This window comes from Toxotes jaculatrix, chromosome 4 (genome assembly GCF_017976425.1).
Source record: "Toxotes jaculatrix isolate fToxJac2 chromosome 4, fToxJac2.pri, whole genome shotgun sequence".
Taxonomy (NCBI): domain Eukaryota; kingdom Metazoa; phylum Chordata; class Actinopteri; family Toxotidae; genus Toxotes; species Toxotes jaculatrix.
The window spans coordinates 26,561,866-26,574,323 of NC_054397.1; the positions used below are offsets into that span (position 1 = coordinate 26,561,866).

A 12,458-nucleotide genomic window follows, 5' to 3' on the forward strand; every position below is an offset into this window, starting at 1 on the left:
GGCCAAGTGGACCACTTGGTCTTAACTGCACAACAGATTTTATGGCAGTTCAGCCATGACTTTGAGATGCATTCTTGTTCTCCGTCTGGTCTCAATCCGTGGGCATCGTGTAAGCAGCCTGTTTCACCACGGACGAAGCTAACCGGTTAGTTTTCCACCGTTCACGGACTTCACCCACCTCTCTTTGTTAAAAAACGGCCCGTCTTTTCTTTCTTTTCATTTTTGCAAGCCAGATTTTTCTTTAAGAAGCTGAGACATGATACTCCTCCAGCAGCCCTCGCTCTAGTGGAGGGTTGTTCACGAATAATTTGTTCAAAATAACAAATCTTTTGGGTGAACAAACTGAACTGAACCACTTTGGTTCCTCTCTCAGTTCGGTTGTGCTCTCACAGCCAGCTGCGGCTGAACCTGCAGACTCTCTCACTGAAGGAGTCCTTCTGAGGGTTACACGGACTGGACTCGCTCGAGGCTCTTGAAGACGTTCACCTCTCATCCTAAGGTGAAGCGTCTTCAAGAGCCTCGAGCGAGTCCAGTCCGTGCAGCACTTAGAAAGCCCATGACCTGGATGACTGGAGAATCTTCACAGACTCACTGAGTGAGTGATTCAAGTCATTGATTCTTTCGCAGGGATACACAGTGAGTGAGAGAGTGAGAGAGTGAGTGAGTGAGTGAGTGAGTGTCTCCCTGGAGCGTAACAGAGCTGTTTACTACTCGTCTCCACTACACTAAAGAACTTTACTTTCACTTTTTTTTTTTTTTTTTTTTTTAATTTTTAGGAAATTTTACAAAAATAACAATACTATTATATGTAACATTGTGAGACAGGAGGTCAGAATTACGATGTAAGGAGTAAAAACTTATTTATTTAAGGCAAAAAGATGTCAATCAGAATTATAAGCTATAAATAACAATTAGAAGACAGTGAGTGAGATAGTAAGTCAAAATACTGACTTACTATCTCATAATTTTGACTTAACTTTGCCTTAAAAATCATCATTCGGGCCGATCAAAGAATTTCGGCACAAAAGTTCAGATTCTGACTTTTGAAAATCCAAACTTTTCAACTCTATTTCTTTACCAGGGGAAAACAGGGCTCTGTATCAGTGAATGTGGAACTACCTGTACCATTCAATCCATGCTTATCCACCTCTCTCCCAAATGAACTTCATGCACTCTGACTGTGCGCTTTGAGCCAAATTCTTGTGTAACAGGATCTCACATTTATCCAGCTCGCTCTGAGGCGCTGCATCCCCAGATTGTTGTTGCTTATCTGACTTAACACTCAGCTTCTTTTGATACCTTGAACAAGCGCCTGCTAAACTAGCCTTGCCCGTTCTCTAACCTTTTGGTCGTGGCTGTAGGCCAGAATCCAGTCCTCCTGCTCGGGATGGAAGAGCAGGCTGAGGATGTAGAAGTTCAGCCGGTACTTCTGATAGGTCGCTCCTTCATCGGAGCTGATCAGTAGACTGCTCTCCACCTCTGGGTCAGTTAGCAGCATGATCTGAAGACAGCAGAGGGATGAGACGTTAGGGACAATGTCCGCAGGATCAGTTCAACTAAGAGGCTTTCAATACTAAACAGAAAAGCACAAAACAACATTTGAAAAACAGTGTGATGAAATCTTTGTATATAAACATATTTAACAATTAAAAATGCTTCACTATTTCGCTTCAATCAAGACTCATTAGCATATCTGCGATATAAAGCATATTATTACAACTGTGGCTGCAGATTAGCAAGTTAAAAACCCGTCACCCGCAGTCGGTTTTCTACTGATGCCACATCTCAAACAATAATATGTATGTGTTAGGCTTGATGATATAATTAGTATGATACATCTTGCAGTAAATGTGCGTGCATTCCTTTGGTCTGTGTAAGCGGCGTGGCTGCGTGTGTCTCATCATTCTGATTTCTGCTGTTTGCCTCTCTCTTCATTCTCATCGCCTTTGCTCAGTCAGGCCTTGAAAGCACTAATTTCCCATGAGCTTCTTTCTTTTCTTAGAGGTCCATTTTTTTTTTTGTGTGTGTGTGTGCCAAATTCTGGCATGGTCTCCAGAAAAATGACAAAGAAATCCCCAGATAATATCAGATGCAAATATAATTGAATCAGTGGACCTCAAGACACAAATGCGCTCTCATCATTAGGAGAGTGTACAGGAGCAGAGAGTCTGGAGAGGAGCACTCGTAGGCGTGTGTGTGTGTGTGTCTATGTATTTGTGTGAGTCTGTGACTGATACTGGATTCAAGTTCATACATGTGTGCTCATGAGTCTATAAGTCTACGACTAAAACACTGGCAAATCCCCAGCCTTAATGTAAACCCTTGTTAAAGATGCATATTGACTTGAGTTACAACATGTTGACATTTAGTGGTCAGCTCATAACAGACAAAATGCCCAGTCAGCAGCTTTTATTGTTCGTCTCATTCAGGGGTGTAATTTCCATTTGCCCTTCACTTTGCTACGTCCTGTTTCTGTGCCCCTCGCTTTTATAGTTTCAGGTTGGTTCTCTGAGTTACCTTCAGTGATTACACTGAGCTTATCAAGCAGCTCTAAGCCATGTTCTGAGTGTTATGCAGCTTTATACCATGGGCTCCTCCCCTCAGGCCACATACAGGATGTGCTACCTTAACGTAGAATGTGGCACTGGGGCCACATGCTACCTGGAGGAAATACCTGCAGACATAACTTGGGCCTGAAAAACACATCACATGTTATGAACTTTTTCTGAAGATTTTTGATTAAGAGTTTTTGTTAAAAGTTAATAATCTCCTAAAAGATGCTAAAATTCAATGTATGTCGAAGACAAGCTAGTGAGGCGGTGACACAAATACAGCCTTATCTACAGAAATTATATCTAAGAGGAAACAAATAAAAATAGTGGGAATAGATAAACCTAGGTATATAGATATATATATACATATATAGAGGGTTTTTTCCTTAGGATACTAATGGCTGCTGAGATGAAATGATAATTATAAAAACATTTGCCAACTATCTTACGCACAAGTGGAGACAGAGATTACTACTACTGAACGTAAATGAAACAATTCCGATTTATTTCAGTTCTAATCAATCAGTGTCTCAGTGCATCTTTTACTATGAAGCATCCTCTCCTGCCCAGGGAGGTAATATTTCATTATATACTACAACTACTACAGCTACATGACCTCTGAAAAGAGTGGCATCTGAACACACTTCATCAAAAAAATCCCAAGAAAATGTGAAGATATGTAGACCAGTTTTAAAAATACCATAAAAAGAATCATAGTAAAATGCTGTGCTAATTCACTCTGATGACAGATAATAAATACAAGGTCCTCAGTCGACTCATGAGGTTTTCTTTCACCTTTCTTTGGTCACATTACATTTTTTTACCCACCATATTAAAGTGAATCAGATTTGGTGTGAGACCTCTGTCGAACACAACAACATGAGCAAATACCAGCACTCTCACAGTGCGTCCATGTCATTCTGCCTCAAGCTTTACTAGAAGTAGCAGAAAACTTAAACTAGTATTACTAGTCTATGGTTATTGGAGGAAAAAATGTGGACAGCTGCCAGTGTTATGGCACTGATGCCACAGATGATGGAGGTGACAGTGTATTAGGAAACAGATGAAAGAGGATCCAGCCAGCCAGCCTGCACTCACAACAGTGATCAAAGCCAGAAAGTGGCTTTTGCTTATCTGCATGTGAAAAAATGATCTTATTACACTGCATGCTGCATGTTTTGTATTTTATTTACTTAATATTATCATTCTGTTTCTCCATATTGTAATTCCTCTACTTCTGTTTGCCTTGTATTACTGTTTGTCCTGACAGAGGGCTCCCTACTCCAATGCTGTTTATTATTATTATTTTAGAATGTAAATTTGCCTTTTATGAATCAAGGGTAACAACAGAGACTGTTATAATCTGTACAGATTTTAATGGAATACATTTGTGATTTTTATAGGAACAGTTAGTCAGAATAAATGGTTTTCAATTTTTAGTTTTTTCTAAAGAAAATATCTAGGATTTGCAGATGGGCTTATTGTAGTAAATATAACTATATAGAAACTGTCTCATGTGACAAAACAATCTTTAATTTGCTAGTTTTTCTGTTCTAATTGTGAAAGTGCAGTTTTGCTTCGTGTCACTCACAGGCCTGAATCCTGCTGAAGTTTTTTTTTTTTTTTGATGCCTCTGTCACCAACAGGTCGATGAACGTTGTTATGTAAGTGCAGAGACAGTACTGTCCCCGCGTTGCACACAGGGGCTTACATTTGCTTTAGAGATGGCCTTTGGCATGACAATCTCTGTGTGCCCATTATGTCGTCAGACAGCAGTGTGAATGAGAATACACACTGCTCTCACAGTCAATATCCCTCTCAGTATGCCACCGCATGGCAAAGTGTTTCTGGTCTCTCACACTGGTGAGTCATTTGTCAGCACTCGCTTGGGTAACAGCAGCCATGGTGGGCAGACCCACTAACACCAGTTCATCAATCACACAAGGCAGGTATAATGCCACATACGTGAGCCACATGCTGACCAATCCAATCAAATGCACTCAAACACTGTCTGAACTACAAATCCCAATTAACGTTTTGCTCACTCCCTGGAACTGCAACACAGCTGGAGTCGTAGACAACTTTATAATTGGCTGATGTATTTCTGGGGAACGGGGGGGGATAACATTATTTGATCGGGCAAGCTTACTGACATGCATGTTCCCCTTGTACACATCAGAAAATAAGAGATCAATACACCCCGATGATGTGTTTAAATACAATCTGGAAATTAGAGATTATGAAGAGTGTATTTAAAAAAAAAACTCTTTAACCTGTTAAGTCATAAACAAATAAGAGAAAAGGGCTGGAAGACAACTGCCACAACACTGAAAGGATTCCTGTAGCGTAATGTTATTCGGCTCCAGGAAATGATGGCGTGAAAATATGGGGGCATTGCCTTGTTTGCATTCTACAGTCATTCCCTCTGCTCAGCCACTGCACTCGCAGCTTCCCTGCATGCAAAAGAGCCTCGCAATAAAACTTTAGCATGTTGATTTTTACATGAGAGCCCATAAATTCATTTTGTTCTTTCAGTTCAGAGAAGTCAAATAAAGCAAACTATATAAATGGAAAAGGGACAGCTCTGCAAAAGAACATGTTGTTCCTCTCTGTCCTCTTTTTATACATCTGAATGCATGTTAAATGACTGTATTGACCAGGGTGGACATTTCAGGGACAACAGTGATTTGCTGTTATTCTCGCTTATTTTAGTAAGTATTTAAAGCTCAATTAATCAATGTTTTTTAATAAAAACAGCGACTGAAGAATTGGCTTGGTTTTTACATCTACTGTATGTTTCACTCTCTGCCTAAGTGCTCTCACCCTGTGTCCAGCAGCAGGCAGCTGTTTTCAGCACAAATATTCAAATAAATCTGTCGTTAGCGACCTGCCTATAGCACCAAGTTAGCAACCAGCTGGCAAAATGCTTAGCGAGCTAAAGTCACTTGATGGAGACAAAAACAGAGCTCAGAGGAGCGTGAACATCAGCTTTTAAAAGGGGCAGGAGAAACAATTATCTCCGTTTTTAATGTAAAGGTTCATCCTTGACCTCGGAGATAGTAGTTTGACAGAACAATGATAATTCGAGGTGCACTTATTATTACTCAACATGCTGCTAGCCTTTTCCAGAACCCTCTCCTCCATCCATTAACGACTGAGAGACACGATTAAAACCTGGGAAAAGCTATGAATGAAAAAAGAAAACGAACACCAAGACGAGGCGTTCATTTTGCCTTTAGAGATGTTTTTAAGTGCAGCTAAAGCTTCTTTCACTCATTCATCAGCTTTTACGATGTGATGATATTGCACTATAAATGAAATGCCAGTAATACTCAGTATATTCATTCTAATTTCAAATTAAAATCTGGTATTTATTGTACAGCCTTCAGATATGGTCTTGACCAATCATGTCGGTTGCTCATTAATAATCTTATATCAATGAACCTGGAACAACCTGGTTCAGAATAACAGTAGTCAGGACTTCGTGTCCCCATTAAAGCATCTCAACAGTCTGATCAGCATTCTTGGGAACTTATGTAGCCATTAAACTGGTTAAGTGGTTAGGGGAAAAAAAATCCATATTCTTCCTCATACTCTGTGGAACAATAGACCATGTGTGTAGGTGGATGCATGAGAGACTGTAAACTATGAGGCCAAAAAGGTTGAAGATGACAAAGGTTAATGAAGCCTATATATGCAGGCTGGAGGACATTTACAATATGTGTAAGGAATTCTTGAGTTAATGTCGCCGCAGCAGTACCGTAAATACTCAGAGACTGAACATTAATGAAATTAACTTCATTTTTTCCCATTTCACACAGTCACCCAGTAATTGCACTGTGATTCCTCTCTATAAATCTATGCCTAATTTCCTGCAATACCCTGCAATAAATAGATTTTTTTTTATTACTGTCAGAGGGTTTATCTCAGAAAAGCATAAAAAAAAGCAACAAAGCAAAGATTTATTCTCTCTGAGGCAAGTCAGTTTTCAAGCTTTACCCTGACAGCAACTTGGATGGGAATGATTTTATACAAGTTAAGACGCTGTTTTCACTCACTTCCTGTTCATTTTGCTTTCTGCACAAAAAAAACAACAACAACTTGTAAACAAAGCAGTATTCACCTGAGGTTACCAGTTTTTGAACTGGGGTTGACAGAGCCAGCCACTATCCTTTATTCAAAATCAATTTTACATGACAGAGCAGAGCTAAGCTGGGACAATGAGGGGTCAGGGCTTTATCCTACTTTATGAGAGGAGCTTTCTTCATACTTCAACAGGAGTCTGGGGACTCCTGTTAAAGCAGATTGCACTGATTGTCTATCCCAAGTCTTTGGACCTGTCTTTTTATAGACATTATGGACATCCTGAATGTTCTCTGACTCAGATGTATCGAGGTGTAGCTGCTTCTCAAAGAACCAGCTAAAGAAAGAAAGTGAAAGGAAATAATGGACACATCACTCTGCAAAGCCACTTCTACCTTATTTATCAATTCTCTGTGTGGGATGGGATTGTTTTTTTTTTTGTTTTTTTAATAAATGCTCCTCCAAGCCACAGAAGCAACTGTGGATTATTTTACATCCATATTAGCAGAGGCTGAGGGAAAGCAAATGTTAGCTTCAGGTTATACTTAAACTAGAGGTACTGAGCCTAATAATTGAAGCCAAAAGGCAGGCAGAGGGGAGGCAGGTCTAACCAGGAGTGTGTGAAGTATTCACAAGAGGCTGATAAATGTCAGCTGTAAAAATGTGCTGGACTGGCTAAAGGTCTAAACATCTCCTGTTGTCACTGCCAGCTCCTTGACTGAAAATATAACAAGGCAAGACGCATTTTAAAAAAAAAAAAAGTAGAAAAGAATAATTCTCACTTGCTCCTTATGGTGTCTTGCTGTGCAGATAGTTTCATTGTAATATGCTGAGATTTTGATATGCCTGCTTTTAAGAGTTTTCCTGTCAGCCCAGTACAAAGGAGGGGAGTGGAATTTCATTGAGGTGCTCAAAACATTGAAAAAGCACTCAAAAGCAAAAAGTCTCTGCAGGTTAAACAGGATTATTCACAGACCTTGTAACAAAGAGAGAATGTCCTCCAAAGAACTAAAATTGAAATACAGCATATTTATGTTCAACAGACAAAAACCTCTAGCGGATGTATGAATTTATGATTTTTTTCTGCTCAAGTTGAATTTTTTTCAACTTGAGCAGAAAAGAAGTTTATCCCAGGGCTTTATGTACCCACTTTATGAATGAACAGAGACGAGAGGGGGAAAAAAAAGGGGAGAAACCGGAGAGAAACAACAGAAAACTGAAGATTTTGTTGAGATCTGAGCTCAACACGAATGCACAAGCACAATTGGTTCTTCGGAGTCAACACAAATGGTCCAGAACTCAAATTCCCAGAAATGTCATGATGTGAAAATTCACTTTTGCTTTATGTTTAAACAGCCCCAAAGCCTCTGATGGAGGAGGGTGGAGACTGCTGTTCACTTCCTGTTTCCTACCACTGTTCAATGTCGGTTTCTTTTTACCACGACCACCATCCTTCCCTAACGGTAACTAAATGACAAAGAAGGTGCCCAAACCTGACCTAACTAAACCTTAACTGAAATTCATGCTTGACGCATTAACAGCAGTCCTGCCATAAACTCCTACAGTCCAGGTATTGATTTACAGCTGAGTGACACATTCCACCTGCTAATAGCAGCATGGCAACAGCTGACAGATGTATCATTACCTGAGCGGGCCACATTAACCTCTAATCATATTTCCCTCATTGAGTGAGCTTATATTTTCCTCATTCATTGTGATATGGAGCGACGCTGGGAAGATTCACTTTGTTCAGTACTGACCAGTCTCCCTGTCCCTGCTGCTGAGAAGACCCCCTCCATAGCCTGATGCTGCCCGCACCATGCTTCACTGTAGGGATGGTATTAGCCAGGTGATGAGCAGTGCCTGCTGCTCGACAGACAGAGTGATTGCAGTTCTTTAAACATAATTTGGCAAACTCCAAGCCATAAAGGCCTGATTGATGCAGAGCTGCTGAGATGGTCGTCCTTCCAGGAGGTTCTCCACGTCTGCAGAGGACGCCTGAAGCTCTGTCAGAGTCAGCGTCTTTCCCTTATCTATATCTTGCTACAAAATTTGATCATAGAGGCCCATAGAGAGTTCCTTAAACTTGTGTGAACTGTGGGACGCAGGTGTGTGTTTTTAAGACTAATTGCAATCAATTCAATTTACCACAGGTGGAGTAAAATTCAAGACACATCTCAAGGATAATTAAAGCAAAGGTGGCAGATCTGAAAATTCTATTATGAGTCTGTTTGTAACTGTGATTTGCAAAAGTTTTGGAAGGAAACACTTATGGGGTGAAATGAGTTAACGATCAAATCTGTTGATTTTACACTCAGTATTTTTACCACTGACTTGATGCAGCTCAGTTTTCACATTCTGTGCTCTGACAATACAATACATAAAGAGCTTAATTCCTATGTCTTCTATTTTCCTTAGGTACAAGGACATCTTGTTAAGGACATCTTTGCTTTTCTTACATGCTCTAAAAGGGATTAGTTAATGAATTCATACCCACATCCATGTATTGAATGTGAGCACACATTCATTCCAGCTTATCCTGGCCTTTCTCTTTGTACGTGTGCAGCCAGGCTGATTGAGGCTGTCAAAAAAAAAAATGTATCTACAGTTTCGTTAAGAGTAAACTGAATGAGTGAAGTGTATAGAACAGTATTTTGACTAAAAGGTTTTAATTTTATTATCTGAAACCACAGTGAAAAATAACTTCTTACCAGACTCTTGACACAGTATGACGTGCATAGAGGGTTAATGTTTTCATGACATGTCTGTCGCTTATGCCACCGAAGACACCTGTAAAGAACATTAGCCACGCCGCTGTCATTCACTGTCAGCTGCTGCTAAATAAATCAGCTAACAATTACCAAGCTAATGCTAACAGACATAAGGGGAGGCAGGATTACTAATGAGTTAACTGTACTCATCAAGTACAAGATGGGCCTCTGTGTATTCATGTGAAACCGTGTTAACTTAGCAAACTGTCTGCATTGACGGCACGTAGAAAAATCAAATCACTCTCGCTCCTTTCATGAATATTCATGACAAACACTAGCTATCAAACTCCATTGAGGTATGCGGCTCCGAGTGCAGGCCTTGAAAGCAAAACGAGCGGATGCACATATTCATAATTATTACTTCTCTTCTCCCCACTGCCTCGTCCACTGCATCGACCAGGTGCTTTCAACGGTTTGATCCGTCTTATTAAAAGAAACTCCTGCCTCTTGATCTGAGGCATTTAAGCTCTGACTAATTGAACACTGACATTGACATTTTCGCTCACCCAGCCCCCTACCAGACCTGACAAACAGCAACATGTCAGTTTCCGCCTTTCGGTATAATTGGGTTTCCATCTCGGCTAGCGAGTTAGCTGCCCCTTATGGCAGTACATAAGTTGTGAGGCGTACAACCTGTATGTGAAAACACAGAGCTACAGGTTCATTACGTATGAATGAACAGAGACAAGACAAACAAGATAAGCTTTGATAATTAACCAGCAGAATTCCCAGTTTAGACATCTTAATCTGTCTTCAGCTACTGAAATAATGAATTCTTCATAGTGATCATTAATAAATAACGTAACAACATATGCCATTTGGTGGCTGCTTTTATGCAGAACACTTTACGTTAACGTGAGTTGATGCTTTTGGCAGTGGCAGTGTCAGGCACGTTGTATTGTGTAGTTCTCATTCCAAAGCTGAGAAATGTCCCAATGTCCCGTAAAGACAAGTAAAAGAATATTGATGGAATCCCATAGTTCACCTAGATTTCATCCTATCTTCTTTACAGCTCCACTTCTCTCCATCTTGTGTCTCTGTGTCTCACACTCTGTCAACCTGTCTACATCTCCCTTCCATCTCTCCGTCCGTCCGTATTTGTGTCTCTCAGCCTGTCTCTCCTCCTCTGTCGCTCTGTCTTCTCACGGGCTCCAGGGCGCTTGCCTCTCCGCTCGTTGCAGCCATTTGGAGATTGTGCCTTAGGGCTGACAGATGCTGCGTCCCTTTCCAGCACCACCATCCTCCCACTACCCCCACCCCACCACCTCAAACAAAACCACCATCCGTTAGATTGCGTTACCACCGGTGTGTGTGTGTGTGTGTGTGTGTGTGTGCGTGGCGTTCCAGCAAGCAAAGCGTGGTTGATTTGCAGAGATTCTCTTGGCTTACACCGTGTCCGTAAAAAGCCAGTGGACAAAGACACACTTCACCTCCCTTTTCCTGGCTGCATCCCCATGCAGTGTGCAGTTAAAAGACGTCTTGATTTCAGTATGCTGTCCTTCCACCAGGTGGTATTGCTCCAGGTATGTCTGGTGAAAGTAAGCATGTGTCGTCTTGACACTCGAACTAATCAGGACAAATCTCCATAAGAGTTCTATGCTGCTTTTGTGATTAAAAATATATATAAAGTTACAACAAAAACTACCTTTTTGAATATTTCTTTTCCATTAATAAGCTAATAAACTCTCATCTTGATGTCTTTAGTCTCAGGGAGAATATCACCTCTGTTCAGTTTAGTCCCCAAATAAACAAATCTTAATTGAGTAAGAATCTACATCTGATCCATTAGCTGATGTGATGGAGAAATCTGTGATGAAGTGCAGTCATGCAGAAGCATGTTTTCAGACATGGAGCTTATTGAAGACTAAAGCTGGTTTGAAAATGCTATTGTGCAGCCTGAGATGTGTGAATGATTTTCCACTTATTACTGTATAATTGCTTGTCAGAAAACGAGAATCTGGATTTAATAAATTGATGATGAACTCTGCGTAATTTCAAAATTACCCCTTTTAGCAAAGCACTGCTCTGTTGTAAGAATCTTTAGAAACTCTGAAACCTTTTGACACTTCTGTACTTTAAGATTAGAACGTGTTATGTATTATTTATAGTCATATTTTCTGGAATTCTGGAACAAGGAATTCACAGAAAATTATACACTATGTCAGAACTGTATTAAGTGACTCCTAATTCAAATCCAACATCTCCTACTACCACTGCTTCACATTAAAGTGCAGCATTAAACTGGAGAAACACAGGGTGGCTTTTATTGTGAAGAAGCCACAGTAGACACAATTAAAAAGGTGGTTATTGCTAATCATGAATGTTCTTCGTCATTTGTGACAGCTTCCTGACGGTGAATCAGGTTGAAATGTTACAGGTAGTGAGGGTATAAGCAGGAGCAGCCACAGTGAGCTGTTAGATGAGGAGCTGCAGGTGATGGCTGCACACCTCCAGCTCTTCTGTGTGTCCTGCTGTTGCGTGAAAAAGCATTGGTGCCGCGTGCAGCCTGAAGTCAGATCACAGTTGCTCACGGCAAGATGGAAAATGGCCGATTACTGATTTCTTTGACTTCTTTATTAGAACAACCTGAGTCGGTTTAGGTGCACTGAAAACTACGAAAGATGCTCTGCCATGACCCAGGCGGGTTTGCATACATACACATCTGCATCATCAAATATACCCATAAACCCATCAGGGTCCCTTACAACTAACAAACTCAGGAATTATTTGTATCACTTTACAATCTCAAAATCCTTTTAACCCTAATTTGAGCCCATACAAATCAACCAATCAAGACTCAGATCTTGAGGATTACACCTCTCAGTAGGACAAAAACCTTGCCCGTCCACGTCCCCATCTACATGTGCTCAACAATCACACCCATCCACAAACTTCTGTAAACTTTTACCAGCTTTGTTTACCTCACACAGACAGTCAGGAATACCTGCCTCTCCTCGGCACCAGCACCCAGCACCCGACACGATCTAAGCAGCTCGGCTTCTCCTCAGCGACTCGCCCAGCCTCAGAGAGCAGTGAGGCTCCACCACTTCAT

The 12,458-nt window shown here is 40.8% G+C and overlaps 1 protein-coding gene across 5 annotated transcripts in view; it reads right to left on the minus strand.

The window, feature by feature from the left end:
* The window catches only part of LOC121180846 (VPS10 domain-containing receptor SorCS1), a 128,463-nt gene that overhangs the window by 40,725 nt on the left and 75,280 nt on the right, over positions 1–12,458 (minus strand). For all 5 annotated transcript variants that reach the window (XR_005893972.1, XM_041036512.1, XM_041036511.1 and 2 more), the window contains exon 4: positions 1,343–1,501. Coding sequence is in view for 4 of the 5 variants with exons in the window: in XM_041036512.1 (XP_040892446.1) it covers positions 1,343–1,501 (159 nt within the window). In the remaining variant the exon portion in view is untranslated. The remainder of the gene's footprint in view (positions 1–1,342; positions 1,502–12,458) is intronic.